Source organism: Anticarsia gemmatalis, chromosome 19 (genome assembly GCF_050436995.1).
Source record: "Anticarsia gemmatalis isolate Benzon Research Colony breed Stoneville strain chromosome 19, ilAntGemm2 primary, whole genome shotgun sequence".
Classification (NCBI taxonomy): domain Eukaryota; kingdom Metazoa; phylum Arthropoda; class Insecta; order Lepidoptera; family Erebidae; genus Anticarsia; species Anticarsia gemmatalis.
In genome coordinates this window covers 235581-254745 of record NC_134763.1, presented here as the reverse complement: position 1 = coordinate 254745, position 19165 = coordinate 235581, and the positions used below count along the sequence as shown (strand labels likewise).

At 37.1% G+C, this 19165-nt stretch overlaps 1 protein-coding gene across 3 annotated transcripts in view; it reads left to right on the top strand.

Moving 5' to 3' along the window:
- Positions 1 to 19165, top strand: part of Pkc98E (Protein kinase C) — a 27632-nt gene extending 8467 nt beyond the window's left edge. For 2 of the 3 annotated variants that reach the window (XM_076126658.1, XM_076126660.1), the window contains 12 exons: positions 254 to 404; positions 899 to 1035; positions 1526 to 1613; positions 4060 to 4125; positions 5835 to 5956; positions 6202 to 6434; positions 6842 to 6990; positions 8519 to 8571; positions 9117 to 9303; positions 9634 to 9773; positions 10051 to 10149; positions 10355 to 19165. In XM_076126658.1, coding sequence (XP_075982773.1) covers positions 254 to 404; positions 899 to 1035; positions 1526 to 1613; positions 4060 to 4125; positions 5835 to 5956; positions 6202 to 6434; positions 6842 to 6990; positions 8519 to 8571; positions 9117 to 9303; positions 9634 to 9773; positions 10051 to 10149; positions 10355 to 10432 — 1503 coding nt within the window. In that variant the 3' untranslated portion in view covers positions 10433 to 19165. The remainder of the gene's footprint in view (positions 1 to 253; positions 405 to 898; positions 1036 to 1525; positions 1614 to 4059; positions 4126 to 5834; positions 5957 to 6201; positions 6435 to 6841; positions 6991 to 8518; positions 8572 to 9116; positions 9304 to 9633; positions 9774 to 10050; positions 10150 to 10354) is intronic. The other variant, XM_076126659.1, reaches the window with a different exon arrangement.

The window sequence follows — 19165 nt, the reverse complement described above, 5'->3', positions numbered from 1 at the left end:
ACCTATACTTAGTGTTTTTGCTACTGTGCACCAAACAGGGATTCGATTCCCCGGTATTGGGCTCTGAGTAGCCCGGAGTTTGGTAACGAGCTCGGTATATAGCTAAACCTGTGTATTTCATGCCTACACTTTAGTATAACACCCATGATGTTTTAGCATAAAAAATGTGGGTGGTATTAAAATGTTAAAATGTTAAAATGAGCAGATATTTCTATAGTTATACTAACATGCATGTTTGTTTGTGTCGGTGCAGCAACAGAGCGGGGTGGGCGTGTCGGGCGGGCAGCGCTTCAACGTGAACGTGCCGCACCGCTTCGTGGTGCACTCCTACAAGCGCTTCACCTTCTGCGACCACTGCGGCTCGCTGCTCTACGGACTCATCAAGCAGGGCTTGCAGTGCGAAGGTACAGTACTACATTACACCATACATACACATACTAATGCGAAATACCATGCATAAACGTGAAACGAAAAGGAACTGCTTTATTGAATGAATTTTTCAGAATGGCTTTGGAAGAATTTCAGAATCGTGGGAATGGCGCTGTCACAAAATTTTTGTAATGATACCTTCACCTTCAAATAATAGTTAAAAGTGTTTCTTCATTAAATAAACGTCTCGATCTTAAGTAAACTCTCGAATTACGCTTAGAGATAAAAAAGTTTAAAAACTTCTTATTTATACAGTAATATTATAATGCAAAGTCTTAAACGCGATTGAAAATTAAAGGTTAGGATACCTTGTTTGTTTACCCGAAAGTTTAATCGAATGCATCGACCGTAGTTACGAGCTGACTGATGTGGCTAACAAGTATCATAAAAAGTCGTGAGAGTTTAAAATCGTTGAATGTACAAAAGTAGAAGAACATAAAACTAACATATGGGTGTTATAATATTGCAGTATGTTCGATGAACGTGCACAAGCGGTGTCACAAGAACGTGGCGAACAACTGCGGCATCAACACCAAGGCGATGGCGGAGATACTCAACGAGATGGGCATCTCGCCCGACAAGAACCCACGACCCAGAGCATCCAAGGTACATTCAAACATATACCCCTACGTCACACACTACCCCTTGGTTAACGGTTTTACAACAATGATGCCAACTTAAACAACTGTTGGATAGGCAGACTCTTGAATCTATCGAATTCGCTTATTCAGAGTACTTGAAATTTGTTCCATTCCAGTCTTCCTATTCCGGTGCTGATTGCTACTTGTTTCTTATACGGATCCAGCACTTTTCCTACGTTCTTGTATATATTAGTGGTTTGGAGAATATATTGAGAAGTCGCCATTAAATAATTATACAACCTTGAGCAATGATGTCTTTACAATGATACATATATTAAACATATTTTTGTGTATGAAAACATTAGTAAAATTCAACGATTAACACAGTACACATACAGTAAAATTGTACCGTTGTGAATCATAAAGGGGAAATCTACTATTTTTTTAAGCAAATCTACTAAGTATTTGTGTATGTACTTTTAATGTTTTATCTAAGTGTTTGTGTATATTGGCAGTACCTGAACGCGCCGCTGCTGGAGGGCGCGGCGGAGCTGGCGGGCGGCGGCGACGCGGACGCCAAGGACGACAAGCACGACGACAAAGGTAACTGCTCCCTCTGTCCCGAGCCCTGGCTCTACATTGACGAATAGTGCCTTATTAACGGTATTACATCAGTAAGGGGGCTCTGTTGTTTCTTCTATTTATTTTAACCTTTTGATTCGAGTTATTCATGACAAGTTAGTACAGAGAACATTTGTTGTCAGGTGATTTTTAGGGGGGGGGGGGGGGATTGTGTTCGTTTGTACGATACACGTAAGTGTACGTGCGACTTATAAATATAAGTCAGACGATACTAAAGCTAATTAGTAAAGTTTAACTACCAGTGAAATATTAAAGTTCGTGTCAAAAATATCTAACACTTAACTTACTAATAAACGCCGTGTAAGCTCTAATTAGTTATACGGTGTCTTCTTGGAGTTGTCTCCTTTTTAGCCCCTAACTGTCCCACTTCTAGGCAAGGGTCTCCTCCGAACGTGGGAGCGAATAGTCCACCACGCTGGCCAAGTGTGGGTTGGGGACTTTGCATGCCCTCAATAAATGTATTAAACAAATTTTATGCATGCAAGGTTTCATCAAGATGTTTTTCTTCACTGTTAGAGCAAGTGGTAATTTAAAGTCGTAAAAATATAGTATAGTTATATTTCTACTCATATGCTATTTGAAAAAAAACACCGTTAAAATAATCAGAGTTTACAAGATGTTTATTAGTAAGACTGTAGATATTTTATGACTCAAGTTTTGGGGTTGATTTTAGAATAGTTCTTTGTTTACCGAATTGATTATTAACGAGTATAATAATATAGTTAAATAAGAATATATGACAATAATATTAACTGGTTGCTATATAGTACAATATTAAGTGCAATATGTTAGTCTAAGTATATTGATGTTTGTAGCTGTGTGCCATAGGCTTTTGTGATCGTTACCTAGCAGTGTGTATACAATATATAAACAACTAGCTGACCCGCGCAACTTCGCTTGCGTCACATGAGAGAGAATGGGTCAAAATTTTCCCCGTTTTTGTAAAATTTTTCACTGGTACTCTGCTCCTATTGGTAGTAGCGTGATGATGTATAGCCTATAACCTTCCTCGATAAATGGACTATCTAACAGTGAAAGAATTTTTCAAATCGGACCAGTAGTTCCTGAGATTAGCGCGTTCAAACAAACAAACAAACAAACAAACAAACAAACTCTTCAGCTTTATAATATTAGTATAGATTTATTGTGGCATATAACATAGTCAGTATTGTGATATTTACTATAGAATAGAAATTTTAATAAAAGTATTATAAAATAGTACAGTATTTTATACGAAATGTGCAATATTTTTTATAAAAAAAATAGTTTTTATGTGGGAATTCTAAGCTATGCTATTTAACTAGATACTGCAAGCTAGTCAAAATTCGGTATTTGATACCCATTCAGTGTTAAAAGTGCCAAAAATCTTATATATTTCCAGATAAGGGTAACTTTACCCGTTTTTTTAAGTCTGTCAAACAGTTAATTTATAATTACTGAGTGATTTTAGAAATAAATATTGTATACACGCTGTAGTAACGTACGTATACGTATACGTGCGTGCGTATTATTCTCCGTACATATTTACAGACTTACTGTTTGTGCTAGTTAGTTCAAAGACTAGCTCTAGTCTATGGATATGTCCGGAGTGTTATCTGCTATGTCGTATATCGCTTTGTGTGTAGTCACTATTACCATAGAGTATTTGCTTACATTTATACTTTTATATGTTATTATAATTTTATATTTTATTATCTTTTTGTTTTCAATAAACGTTTTGTTTATTTTTTAGTTGTTTCAATTATGTTTGTGGACAATATGAAACAACGATGCCGTAGAGATCATTCATACATTAGTTTTTTGTTTTGGTTTTTTACACATACACTACCATATAGAGAAATGATAAAATTCAATTGAACTGCAAATGATGATAAAAGCAGAAAAAAATGTTAATAGCCACTTTAACTTTCAACGCAAACACAAGCCAGGTCTAGGAGTAATTCCGATGCCGGGGGCATTTTTGAAAAGACTTGTAATATTTTGATTAGGAAACCGAATGTTTCATTATAAAGATCTATTTGAAATACATAATTTATTCAAGTCAAATGTAAAAAATGAATGATTAAAATTTTGAAGTAGTAAAAAAGTGTACTAGTCTTCATTTTTAGAATCAACATAAATAAAGACACAACATTTTTTTTTCTATACACAAGTGCTCTCATATCGAAGTTATAATGTTATTCAACTATAACAATCTGTTTAATCTGTTCATTAACTTAAATTAATTAAATAAACAATTTCAAAGTGGGGACAATTACATACGTCTTGCGAGACATGAACCTTTTTCAAAACTACTTATTTCAAATATTAAATTTTACGATGTACTTTGATATAAGAGCACGTCCACACAACCCCTCCATTTTGTAACATTTAGTTATGTTTTGTTTGTTCTGTCGCGCCTCGCTAGGTGTCCAGCAGACGCCGTGGCGCTCGGATTGGGACGAGCTGCAGGACATATTCACGTGCTACGAAGGTGGCTTCATTTTGTACGCTTCGCTACTACAGTGTGAGGTGGCTTTATACGTACACGTGCACGTTGCACATGAGATGTTTATACGCAACTGATTACAATTTTTTTCATAATCTTATTTTTAAGATAAAGAAAATGAATTAGCATTATCTATGAGAAAGTTTTATGCCAACATACAGTTTAGTTTACAGACAAAGTGGTTACACAGGATCTTATTTGAATGTTCTTGTGTTGTTGGTATAAGGCATACACTGATACATTACACAGCATCAGTCAACTTTGTAATTCACGGCTGCGCTGACAAACTACACCCGAATTCAAATAAAACAGACCATTGTCAATCTATAATTATTGTTACATTATTCTTTACACATCGTGTTTGCGTATAAACATCGCTTTAAAATCGTCCGTATAAAGTTACCTCAGCGTTTACCGACATACTGTGGTTATAATATTGGGACGCTTAGCTTGGTGGTGTTATGTTGTTCTATGTGCTTTGTGTAGTTACCGTGTTATCGACTTGTTTACACGATGTGGTAAGTATGGTGGACTAAAGAGTATTAGATGTTGTGCTCATGCTATAAGAAAAATCTTTAGCTTTACTAAAATCTTACAGAATGTTTGAAGCTATCTCTATTTAAGAATGTGATAATAGGATTCTGATGCTAAGCTAAGCATTAAAAATAGCAAAATATTATGATTAGAAATATCAAATAGGTATTTTTTTGCGTCTTATAACATCTTATGCATAGTTTGGAGTAAAACTTAAATAGCTATGAAGTTTACAAGTTATCATCAGTTTATCGATAGCCGATAAGTAATTAATAGATATGATTCAGGAATACAGCAAAAGTAGACTCTTTAAATTCTAAAACGGTTCATTACTTTTACTTCTACTTGCTATTGTTAATGGCACCTAAACAGTTTAAAATAAGCTTTTTTCTAAGTGGCTAATTGCTGAAACTAATATAATGTGTGGCTATTGCATATTATGTATGGTATTATCAATTTCTATGGTGATGGCTATGAGCACTAAACTTACACTACCTATGTCTTGTTACACCTTTTCTTAATCTTTCAAAAGTTAGGTAGTTGAAAATAAACCAATTGAAAAATGGATGTCTAAATGTGATTTCTGCTTCCATTTACACCTTGACGTCCAAGTCTACTTCATATGTTTGAATTATATCTCGATAATTACACGTTTAATTGCGAAATACGAGGATAATCGATTGTGGGAATTCCCTAGAGCAGAAATTAAAATATAGGACCAATGTGGTCCTATGTAACAAAACAAATTATGTAAGAATATCCAATGAAGAGAGGGAGAGGGAGGCTCCAACCACAATCATTATATAGAATCCTTTAAGAAGTAATAAATATTTTTTCATTTTTAAATATCTTATTTATCTTCAGCATAAAGGTATTACAACAACAATCAAATGTAGTAAAAAGATTCAACTATTGTTGGAAGATCCAAACTTACGTCCGGTCTTCTAGGTTATGGCAATCCTTAACTACTTGGTGAAGACTATTCACTTAATATCACTCTATAAGCTGAGCAATGCACGCATGCATTCAAATCTGGTGGTTGCCTATATTAATACACTATTGCCAAACAGTTTCACAACTTTTTCTCGGCTTCCGTGGTTCTGGTTGTGGTCGCACGGTGTCGTGTGGACACTGACGTGAGTGTGTGTGTGTGTGTGCAGGCGGCGAGGTGGGCGCGGGCGGCCAGGACAAGGTGTCGCTGGACGACTTCCACTTCATCAAGGTGCTGGGCAAGGGCTCCTTCGGGAAGGTCATGCTGGCTGAGAAGAAGGGCACCGATGAGGTAAGTGGCGTTTAATCACGATACCTTAGACGTGATTGTAGTGTATAACATTGAGGATCTTTTGTTGGTAATAGGACTTTATTAATTATTTGTCAAAGTTTTATATATTGTAGTTCATTATAGGTTAAAAGAATATCTTGATAAAAGCCTTGCAGCACTAGAATTTTCCAGAATTGATGTAATATTTTCTCTGCTCCGCGTTTTATGCCGCTTGCTGATGTAACACGTGACCGCGTGTTGTGCAGGTGTACGCGGTGAAGGTGCTGAAGAAGGACGCCATCATCCAGGACGACGACGTGGAGTGCACGCTGACGGAGCGGCGCGTGCTGGCGCTGGCGGCGCGCCACCCCTTCCTCACGGCGCTGCACTCCGCCTTCCAGACGCGCGACCGCCTGTTCTTCGTCATGGAGTACGTGGACGGCGGCGACCTCATGTTCCAGATACAGCGCGCGCGCAAGTTCGACGAGCCACGGGCACGGTCAGTACCCCTACTAACATGCCTTCTTTAATGCTAAATGCTTGTCTCGATTTTCCCTAAAAAACCTTTAGCTATGTCCTTAGATGGTCATCAATTGGAAAGTATTGTTAAAACAAAACTGATACGACAATTTCGGATCACATAAATTTCATTTGGTTACTCATCGATTCGTATGAGTACCATTGTGAGAATATTTTAACTCACAATAAACCTTTTAACGTGACGACACATTTCATCTTAGAAAGACTGACGTTTCGACGCAGGTGACACTCCAAAAGCAAATGCGTGTTATTATCCCTATCCTACTACATGGATAGGTACTAAACATGCAACGCGAAAGTTTAAAAGTTTTGATCACACAACCCTTCACATAATTCTATACTAAACTCTTCATATAATGTGTATAGGTTCTACGCGGCGGAGGTGACCCTGGCGCTGCAGTTCCTGCACTCGCACGGCGTCATCTACCGCGACCTGAAGCTGGACAACATCCTGCTCGACAGCGACGGACACTGCAAGCTCGCTGACTTCGGCATGTGCAAGGAAGGGATACTCGGTATGTTACACCTTCTATTTTAATTTTTTAAGCGGTTTTAGAAGGTATTTTTCCAAATGTCAAGATTGTTTCTCTAATCATGTTAATCAACGGTTAGCTAGTAAATTTCTTTGACACTGATTGTTTTTGTCACGCTCGCTCATTTTTTTTCAGCTAATAATTTTAACTCAATACATAATTTACGAAGAATCGGTTCAAAAACGTGTTAGTTATTACTCAAATAATATTATCTGGTAAAGAAAAAAAATACTGTTAATATATAAATATATAAATATAAATTTAACCCGTTACTGTCCCACTGCTGGGCAAGGGTCTCCTCCCGTAATGAGGGAGGGGTTAGGCCTTGAGTCCACCACGCTGGCCAAGTGCGGGTTGGGGACTTTGCATGCCCTCAATAAATGTATTAAACAAATTTTAGGCATGCAAGGTTTCCTCACGATGTTTTCCTTCACCGTTGGAGCATGTGACAATTATTTCTAATACACACATAACTTCGAAAAGTCATTGGTGTGTTGCCTTGGGTTCGAACCTGCAACCACTTGCGTGGGAGGTGTCAACTTATACCACTCGGCTATCACTGTTAATATAATTTCATAAAAATCGTATATTTTCATAAAACATACGATAAATAGCGTCCTTTACGTTAACGCTGTAACAACAGCGCCATCTATCGCCCAAAATTTAAACAGACAACCGTAAAGCTTCAACCCAAGAGACGAAAGTAACGCCATCTACCATCACAAAATCAAGAATCCTGAATCGCGCAATCAGAGTTTGCACGGCGATTACGACAAGTACAAAGTTCGGAAGTTCACAGCAAGGCCTCGGCCGCGGCACGATCACATTGCCTTTGTGTTAAGGAACAATACAACCGGTTCCCTTACACTAGTTGTGTCACACTACACACGTGCACTGTCCAGTGATGAACGGCTAGCCTCTCGAGGGGGACTGCCCGGCGCGATGCTCGTCGGTGAACGTGCCGGGCAGAGGTGCCCTAAGAATGATATGAAGCTATCTGAGGGCAACACACACACACATACATACACTTTTTTATTCACACATATTCGGACCCTAATGAACGCACGTGTTTACGACGGTCATTCTTGTTTATTGACATTTTTGTTGTGTTCGGTGGTGGGCTAAAGTGAATGGAAATAATATTCTCTCGTTTCGCGAAATTGTTGTCAGCAAATTATAACACATACATTGTGCACACACAAATTCGTAAAAATTGAGTACTTGATTGACTAGTTCAATAAGCTACTTTTTACTCTTCAAAAACAGTTTATAGTATAAAAATATTGGTATATGACGTCACAATCAATAAGGCTATTGTGTGGTCTTTGAGGGTATCAGTGAAAAAAATAAAAGAAACATTTTTAACCCACTCAAGTACTCCACTAGTATGAACTTAATTACGACCACGTATATGTATGTGGGTGCATATGTTAATAAGTGGATACGTAGATAAGCATACAAAATGCTTTTGACATGGTGTTGTATTTGACATGAGTTGTTATTGTTTCAGACGGAGCGACTACCACCACGTTCTGCGGGACGCCGGACTATATCGCACCTGAGGTATGTACTTATTAATAACTGATAGGTATTCGGGATTATGTATTTTATTTTCTTTTACTAAAACATAAATTACAAAGAAAATATCTGATGAAAAGTTACGTAATGTCCCAGCTATTTATAGTTTACACCGAGTTCGGGTGCAATTTTTTGTTTTTTTTTAAATACAACTCCCGCACTAAGAATTGCTCTTGTGTCGCGGGGACTTTTACAAACATACAAACAACGGACACAAAGCACAACCAGACCCGAAACAATTATTTGTGGATCGCACAAATAATTGCTCCGTGTGGGAATCGAACCCACGACCTCCCGATGCAGTGGTATCGGCGTGGTGACCTAAACCACTGCGCCACGGAGGCAGTCTAATTACCTTTACCAAATGTTAATGCGTTTCAAATAAGTCATCATTTATTAAACTATTAATACCTGTCACACTGATTAGCTTACTGTTTATAATCTGCGATAGACATTGTTTGAATGCAGAAGACAGATTTTGTAATTCCGACCTCAGATTGTTCAGTAGTTGTATATAACGTGTGTGTTAGATCCTGCAAGAGCTGGAGTACGGGCCGTCGGTGGACTGGTGGGCGCTGGGCGTGCTGCTGTACGAGATGCTGGCGGGGCAGCCGCCCTTCGAGGCCGACAACGAGGACGACCTGTTCGAGAGCATCCTGCACGACGACGTGCTGTACCCCGTGTGGCTCAGCAAGGAGGCCGTCTCCATACTCAAGGGTGCGACCGCATTTTACTTTTCAATTCGTTATGATAATTTGCCTCAGTGGTCTGAGCAAATACGTACGTGTTTTGAGTTTTAATCTCGAATCACGCAAAGTGCTATTGGTGTTTGCTGATTTACATCGGAATATTTCTTACTAGTAGTCCGGTGTTCGATAACAAACCCGGTATAAGGCAATAGCCTTGCTCCCAATTTCATGAGTTTATCATTGTCAATGGTGAAAGGTGGGTGTAATTCATACCTCTACCTACATCTACCTTTGGATGAAAAGCCGTATACATTGTATGGGTAGATATAGTAAGTGTTAAGTAACATGTTGTGTGCAGGCTTCATGACGAAGAACCCGTCCCGGCGGCTGGGCGTGCTGGGCGGCGCGGGCGGCATCCGCGCGCACGTGTTCTTCCGCGACGTGGACTGGGACGCGCTCACGGCGCGCCGCCTGCGCCCGCCCTTCCGACCTAAAGTGGTACCATATACATTTTTCTTTACTTTCTTTAATGTCCACTGCGAGCCTCTCCTCTATTCCCCTCCTCTATTCCCTCTCCTGTTTCCCTTTACGCAAGTCGTGGTATGTAATTATGTATTTTCGTAACATGCGCACAAAAAAATATGTGCCAAAAAATTAATATACGTTTCTTTGAAAATAATTTCGTACTTGTAAATTACAATTAAATTTAACCCAGGTTAAAATTACAAAAAAAAAACTGTAAACTAACACAGTATGTTTATCATGTGTATTACAGAAGAGTAAGCGCGAAGCGGCGAACTTCGACGCAGAATTCACCAAAGAGGAGCCAGTACTCACCCCCGTTCCCAACGACGTCGTGCGAGCCATCAACCAGGTACGTGCAACCAAACACTACATTACACAACTATTGACGTTTCTGTTCACCCTATTGACAAATTTTATTTATTCAACAGCAAACAGTTTGTCCGCAAACATTATTTTAATATTGTTTTTCCTAAGCTAGTTGATTACGAGTTTTGGAGAAATATTTATTTGCCACTTATACACTATAATACTTATACTCTATTTTGATATTGCAGGAGGAATTCCGCGGGTTCTCATTCGTGAACAAGGACTTCAACCCGCTGCCGCCGCACGACAAGCCGCCGCAGGCCTGAACACACACACACCCACACACACTCATACACACACAGTCACACACACAGACACACACACAAACAGACACACACACTCACACTTGGACCGACGCTGAGCGAACTCCGCGACACTTTCATGTATTGCGTACAATCGTTCACGGGTGCACCGCCTCCACGCATTTATGAGCGACACTGTACATTTATTTACTCTATCTATCTATACAGCGGCCGATTAGTATAGCTAGTTGTAAAACTATCATCTTTCAAACATTAAGATGCGTATAACTTTATAGTCACTAGACATGCGGGACGTATCAACTACCTGTTGGTGGTAGGCGGTGGGGCCGCGCGCCCCGTCGCCTACCTCGGGTCCCGGGACTTATATTATATAATGTATCTAAGTATCGCCGTGCGCCGCGAGTCCACTAATTTAATTTATTTTCAATATAGTGGCTTGTGGACGTGCACACGTTGCCAAAAACTAAAAAAAAACTTATGAAGTTCGGAGCGATCGTAGCGGTGTCACGACCTTCTATGATACAAAATAACTTTTAATAACAAATTATTAATTTCAAGGACCATTTTAGTGTGGACCTTGAAATCTATAACATAAATCTACAAACTACCGGTAAATTTTACAAGATAATGGTACGATAGCTATAATTAAAATACAATAAAATACTGATAGAAGTATATTTTGTATCATAGGAGGTCTACGAGCGATTGATGTTGAACATTATTAATGTTGGGCATCAATCGCTACGGGTTTCAGACGCGTATACACGACCCTACACCCCCGGTAATATGTAAAAGAAACTACTATATATAGTATAAAATATTGTAAGTAATTAGTGAGCCCATCAGCCCTGTCGCGTGGTCGCTCTATAGAGTTAAATGTGTGTTGTATCCGGGCTCACTGCAGACAGATGACTTCATAGGGTTCACTCAGACCTCGACGACGTTCGTATCTATACAGTCGTTGTATGCATCTGAATAGATTCAGTTCTGAGAGATTGAGAATAATGCTGTGGGTATTCGAGATCGAGAGTTTTCAAGTTATTTTCTACGATCGCTCACCCGTTTATTTAAATAACACGACAAAAGATATATACATATATAAAATATTACAGTCTGTCGGCCACGGAGAGATGAACATTGAACGTGGCTGTCCGTAGTCGACAGACTCAGCTCGTTGACGAATGAAGATATTTTCCATGTTTTTGAAAGTCGAAAGCAATGATTGTATTGTTGTAAATATGGAACATTGCATACATGAGGTAGCGCGGGCGCCAGCACGCCGCGCCGCCGCCACTCAGTAAACCCCATTCGTTAGTAGCGTGCGTGTGTGCGTGCGTGTGTGTACGTGTGTGTGCGCGTGTGTGTGTGCGCCGTGCGACTGTGGGGAGCGTGACGACGTACCTAGCAAACGGTGCTTTTGAATTTATTCGACTCGATGTTTTTCTAAACGATTTGGTGTCTATATGTTGGTCGGTAAAAATATTTTTTTAGCGGACGAATCGCGCCCGATGTGACGGATGATATATCAGATTTCCTTATACACGTATAAATAATTATTTACACGCCAGTGCTATATTAAGATAGCGTTCCTATACAGAGTCGCTTCTAGTCCCGCGATGTAAAGCGAACCATTTCCAATACTCAGACGATGAGATCATGCAGTATTTACGCGAGCGTCACCTTCCTGCGTAAACTTAACGCGTAGTTAGTTCAATGAGACTCTAGTCAAACATAAGATTGAATCATTTGGCTATTAGTTTAGAAAGAAATAATGTGTTTTGAAGAATAAACGTGTATTTTATACATCACAGTCCTCATATACGTACATTTTATATATTGTGAGTTAAGTTTACGTGCGAGTGTGACGCGCGCTTTTACCATTTAGTTGAGATTCTTTACGTAATAATATTTTGTTAGATCTTTTATTATTTTATATGAAGTAATGTTATATATTGTCTCGTACTATGAGTACCGTGTTATTTGTTGTCTGTGTTTATAGTCACGATCTATTCGCACGCGCGACTACACATTATAATGATATACCATACAGATTCACAGACACAAAAACAATTTTTATACATCACGTATTTTTTTAACCTCAAACACACATAGCTTACGTCACCTGCGGTCATAGAAGAAATATATAAAAAGGTATGTTGGAGTGAGGTTGTTATTACGTCATCGCAGTGACGTGAGCTAGGTGCGCGTGGTTTTGTCTGTCTCGCATCGCGACAGTATTCTGATTTTAAGTATTATTTAATTAGTTTAATTATCGATGTAATACCAAAGGTTTAAGTTTAATAGTCTAAATTAATAATAACTTTAAGTTATAATGTTATTACATATATTATTATAGTTGTTTTGTGTATGACGGCGGGAGGAGTGGGGGGCGAGGGGGGGCAAGCGCAGAGATCAATGCACAAAATGTAATGCTTTATGTAGTTGTTAGTGTATAATATTATAATGAAAAAAATAATATAAATATATTAAATTATAAATCTCTGTACGTGTTCCCGTATTGAAAAACGTTATTATTGGCATAATATTGTTCGTTTTTTTATTGACATGTTATATATTTTCAGTGGTTTAGTTGTTGGGTGCGCGAGTGCTAAGTGTGTAGCGGAGTTAGACCGCACTTATATACATAATATATATTATATACTGTGTAACGCTTAGTTGATCTTGTTGACGTTATTATTTACGTGGCCATTTTATTTAGTGGTTAGTGAGAATTTACAGAGTGTTGTCACTTATTTTGTGCAATCTAGTGTTACCGATATAATATATTCGGACGATATTTATTTATTTAAAAGTCCATTATAATAATTGTTGTGTTCTAAATAGAGGTTAAGTTTAAACGTGCACTAGATAAATTCTCACGAATCTATAGTAACCGTTGGATGTAAAAGTTGAATGTGTGAAACTCTGCAACTGCTTATCGCCTAATAAAAGTTAAGTGACGACCTCCTCGCGGACAGTCGTCGGGACCTTAACTGTTACCGGAGCGGACGTTGGGGGCCTGTTTGATGACGTCACACCACTAAACTATCTGGAACTAATCAGACAGATATCGACGACATGAGACGAGGCCCCGACGCGTCTTGCAGAGTATCATTCAACTGTGCACAGTCATCGACGCGGTGATAAATATAAATATATATGTATATGTAATAATTATGTACGTTTCTCTGTTACTAGCGAGTAAGTTAAATGTATGTGGAAGAATTAATTTTTGATGTGAGTCGTACTAATATAATATAGTAATAGATTAGAGGTATCGCGCCGGCGCCGCAGTGCGTGGCGTTTCTTTATTTATTACGTATTTCATACTTGTGTGTTGTTCACTACGTGGGGTTTTATTCGTACGCTGTGTGTGCGTGTACGTGTGTGTGTGCGTGTGTGTGTACGTCGTGTCGCGTGTCTACGACATTTAACAACACTTTAATTTTACGTAATGTTATATGTAATGCAACTTCTATAAATGACATATGTTTATTAGTTTGTTTATGATACAAGGTGCAGTTTGTAAACTGATGGTCGTTTGTGGTACAAAGACATTTTAAACTACTAAATCTGGATCATTGACATATAAATACAATAACATGTAAAAATAGTGTTTGTAATTGGCATTATATTATGTAGAGATATATTTCGTGGCAATATCTGACGTCATTTGAAAATATATATGACACACTTTATCTATATCAGTATGTTACAAAACATATAAAAATATTAATAGAAGTTGCAATTAATTTTAACTTTACTTAATTCGAGACAGACACGAATAAACAAAATGCCAGAATTACATAAAAAAATATCTATTTGTTAGAGACAAGTAGATATTTTGCACCAACTGCACTCTCTGATTCAATAATAATTACAAATGAAGAAATTCGTTGTTAATAACGTAAGTGTCGTTAGACGCGCGACAAGGCGACATTGTGTAGCGACGTCAGCCTCGGTATTTGTACTTACCATTCATAACAGCTGACAGATAATCATGTGACATGCGATACACATACATACACTGTCTTACTATACTATTTAATACATTATAGTAAAAATAAACCGATTTATGTCTCACTAACACTTATGTCTCACAAGTCGCAAGAAGTCTTCAAAGAGGCAAAGAGTCTCCTACCGGAATGAAAGAGTTGGGCCTTTAGACCATTCTAGTACTTGTGTATTTTTGTTTATATGGTACTTTGATAGTATCCCTACTTTTGTTACTAAATATTGTTCTTTTTGATGATTTTTTTACTTGTGACTTGGCTACTTGATAGTGGCTGTAATTTGATTTTATATTTTGACATGAGTTTAATTTTTTTTATGTATGTAAGTGAATGTGTAGTGTTATCGCAGTCATATGAGTTTCTCCAAGCTCTAGGCAGAGTTCAGTCTAGTGGTGATGTATGTTTGTATGTCTCACTGTCTGAACCCCGCCTTATCAACTTTAGCTGTGATTACGTTGCTATGTTATATAGTGTTTCATTTCTGAACGCACGTGTGTTCTCATTTCCGACCTTACGCAGAAAAATACAGCATAATTAACAAAATATATAATAAATAAATAAATAAAAATATTAAAAAATATAATATATGTATTAAGTGAAACAAAAAAAAAAGAATACATTTTTTGAAAGTTTATTATTTTTCAATTTTTTGAAAATTTATACACGTACGTTGATCACGTTATTTTATCGATGCGATTGTTTTTTTGAAAGATATAAAGAAATTATGAATAGTTGTTAATTAAAGTAGTACAATATAGTAGTGGAGCGTCCGCAGTCGTTACTTGTTATGTACAAATACATACAAGCACTAAAAAGCTATTTATATAGAGTCCCGCACACGATACCTACATTATACATACATATATGATATATGAGCCTGTCTTCACAACCACTGTCTTATACATATAAAAAAACTCCATCTCGTTCATATTCAAACGATTTAAAAGAGATGACAATATGTTTGAGACAGTGGTTATCAAGTCAGACGCGATATAATTTAAATAAAAATGAGATTATTGTTTGTTTATCCTAGTATACATAATAATAATTTACTTAACAATGGTGACAGCAAACCTCAAATTTCTTACATTTCTTCCTTGTACGTCTTGTGATGATTGTTAACAGAAATACTTATAAAACACTAGCTGAATAGTTTTCATCCCCTATTTCACTTGCCGATTTTTATCTACGTCCTTCAGTTTGTAAACTCTCCATTTGCAAAATTCAATCCAAATAGGTTCAGCCGTTTAACTTGAAAGAAGGATAAACAAAAATTTATATTTTCAATAATGTCCTCACAATTTTTTTTACATTGTTCTTCAACAATCACATTTTCAATCTTTTCATTGATATCCATATGCGAACAATTTTCCCAACTTTGTGTTGAAACTGAATAGTCTAATAAGAACATGCAAATAACCAAAATCTATACAAAAATATGCGCTACTTAGTAATCGTATATTTAAAGTACAGGTATTTCTGTTAACAAATCCTAGTACATTTTGCCTTCCATTGTGTTTGATCTTGGTGAACTCGAATACCTCGACGTAACGCTTACTTGATTTGTCTGTCTGTCACCGACTGTGCCAAAGTACCCTCGTGTTATACAGGTGACAGTTCACAATCACCGGACAATGCGCGAAATTACCAGACATGTCGCAAAAATACCAAAAAAGACAAATAATAAATGAATACTACTGTAAATTTGCGTACATGTTATATAACATTTACTCCCGGTTTCTAAGGTACATTTATCTGTAGTTTATCAATTCAATAGCGTTTAAACTCGTATAATAAAAACGCTATTGAATAGATAAACTACCGCTAAATGTACCTCAGAAACCGGGGGTTAGAACTCTTCTGGATAACTATCAGATAGTTTATCAAATGAAACTTCGACAGTTACTTTCATAAATTTGCTGTCAAGCTATCAAGCTGATAAGTTATCTATTACTTATTCATAAGCCGTGGAACTGGTACTTAACTTGACATTGCTGTGTTGTTGAACAATGTTTTATATCATGTTGTATAACATATTGTACGCACAGTAATAATTCGAAAGAACAGTTAGCAGCTTTGACCGAAATAATGGGTGTTTCGCGCATTACCCAGTGATTGTAATGAACCAAATAAAACATCTGTTATAAATAGCTTATTGTTACAGCTTAGTGCGAGCCGCGCGTTGACGCGACGTCCGACACAATCGCACGACTTTTACATACGACTTGTCGCAATCGCACAAACGCACTACACTTGTTCAATGTCCAAGATTGCTAGATTTGACGTGTCGGACGGTGCGTTTTATAGTCGTACATACAGACAATACTGAATACTTAAATTATTTATATGTATTTAAAAGTGTGAAGGGAAACTTGTGTTGAAACACGTTCATAATGTTACATTGTCATATAAAGTTTGCTACGCAAATATTTGGTTCGACATTAATAGGCTCAACTGGGGCGGTAAAACGGAATATGTGTATATGAATTTTCAGGAAAAATGCCGCTCAACATTGCTACATTCAGGCGTGGCGATGTCGAGCGACATTTTTCCCGAACATTCTTTCACACATATTCGGTTGGCCGTCCGGCAATACCGATTAATGCCGAACTGAATATGTGTGTAGCAACTTAACTATGTAATATAACATAGCTATTATAGTCAGGCTATTCCAAACGTGCGAACTATGTCATAATCAAAAGAATCATAGGAATGTGACAATGTGTAAGTGCGAGAGACTATGATACAATGACATGACTTATTTCGCACGTTTAAAATGGCCCGACTATAACCTTTTTAAAACAATTTTTGTAGCGTTTTGTTTACTGAAACATGCTACATAAACTTATTTTATAAAATGTTTTTTATAATGCGAACGTGTGATGAGAAATTCATAATTCGTACTAAAATCACGTCGCTTATTACGTTTAGTAACTGTGCTGAAAATTTTGATTTATAAATTTGTCGAATTGAATATGTACTTATGTATTAAAATTAATGTTTTTAACGTGTAGCTGTGAATGAAGTCCAAAAACAAATTCATGGTTGCCGTCATTTAGCTGTAACTTTAATTTGCGTCCAGTTTTTTATATATTTATTAGTATATCTTAATATAGATTGTATTTAAATTAACTGTTTTGACTAGCGGTGGAGTGAGTATTGTCTGTGTGTGCGCGCGCGGTAGCTGCAAAGTCGCTCTTTTGTCCAGTAACACTGAAACGAAGATATAGGTAACAAAGTTCGATGCCATTTTGTAAACATAAGCCATTAAAGCTAGCTGTAACTTGACATATCACGCGGTATTCTCTTTATTTTTACTATTTTTATTGTCTATTTACATTTATTTATAACGTCGGGGCGTTCCTGTAGACTATACATGACTCTATGGTCTGTGGTCATAGTCCACAGGAACGCTCCGAGCATCAAGTCAGTGATTGTAAGTAGTACATAATGTACTGTGTCAAACATAGCGCATTGTTTTTATTCATACGTGTATTTGCAATATCTACTACATCACTATGTACTTAATATCTCTATGTAAAAGTACACCGACGTCTCAGTATTATTACAAAACAAGATTCACACATTTCGTTCACGTTTTAAACTTAACAGTTTTTTCAATATTACAGTTTGTGCACCATATATTTAAGTATTTACTTTACCGTCGGTGTATTCGAGTAGATATCGCAAATACAACTACAATTATACTTTAAAAACTAATTTTTGAATGCTTATAAAGATGAAGAAATATATTTTACGCTTCCCAGAGATGTTATATAGCCAAAGAATGGTATATTATATGTACAAAACGGCTGTAAGCCTCATTTCGTTGTCTATTAGTTGGATACATATTTATTGTCTTGCCAGTTTGTACAACATGTAGGTGAGCAGAGAACTTATTGTATGCGCGTTGTTGTGATGTGATGATACACTTGAATTGAATCTCTACACATATATTATTATTTAAGGGTAACGACACTATTTAAACGCGGGAGGGAGGGTGGAATACAAATGGTGTCCTTACCCGTATCTCAGTATGTTGATCTTTGTATTTGAAATACGCAGTTTATATTTAGATGTTTAAGTATATAGACGCGAGGACCGCGGCGGGTCTTGAACGAATAATCAGTCGTCCTGACGGGTGCTTTATAATCCCACTTAATTGTAAGATCTTTGGCTAACATTTACGCGTATTTATATTCATTTAAAAAAGGATTTTTCAAGCTTTATTATTGGTTTATTTATCAACTTTAATCCCTGCAATTGTAAGGGAAAAACTAAATTGTTTTGTGGAAATTTTGGTGTGTTGTCGATCTGATTTTAATATGTATTGCGTATAAAGTGTACATCACATCGCCACAGCCGTCGTTATAGTTTGTGTTGATATATGTAGCTAACACGGAGATTATGAGAACTGTTGAGCCTCTTGTACAACACACACCTGGCTTTTGGGACCCACAAACATATACAAAAAACAGTTAAACATACGGAAAAACATTACTAAAATAATATACATAAATAAAGCAGGTTTTATAAAGTATTTTCGTCCCAAAAGCACAAGTGTAATGATACAGGGTGGTTACTTTATTCGTTGTCTCTTCACTGATCACTATTAGCAACACGTTAGCTGATTAAATTAATGCATATAATATAGTTTTATGATGAGATAAAATATGTATATGTAATCCTACATGTCTATTAAATCAATGAAAATAGATTATAA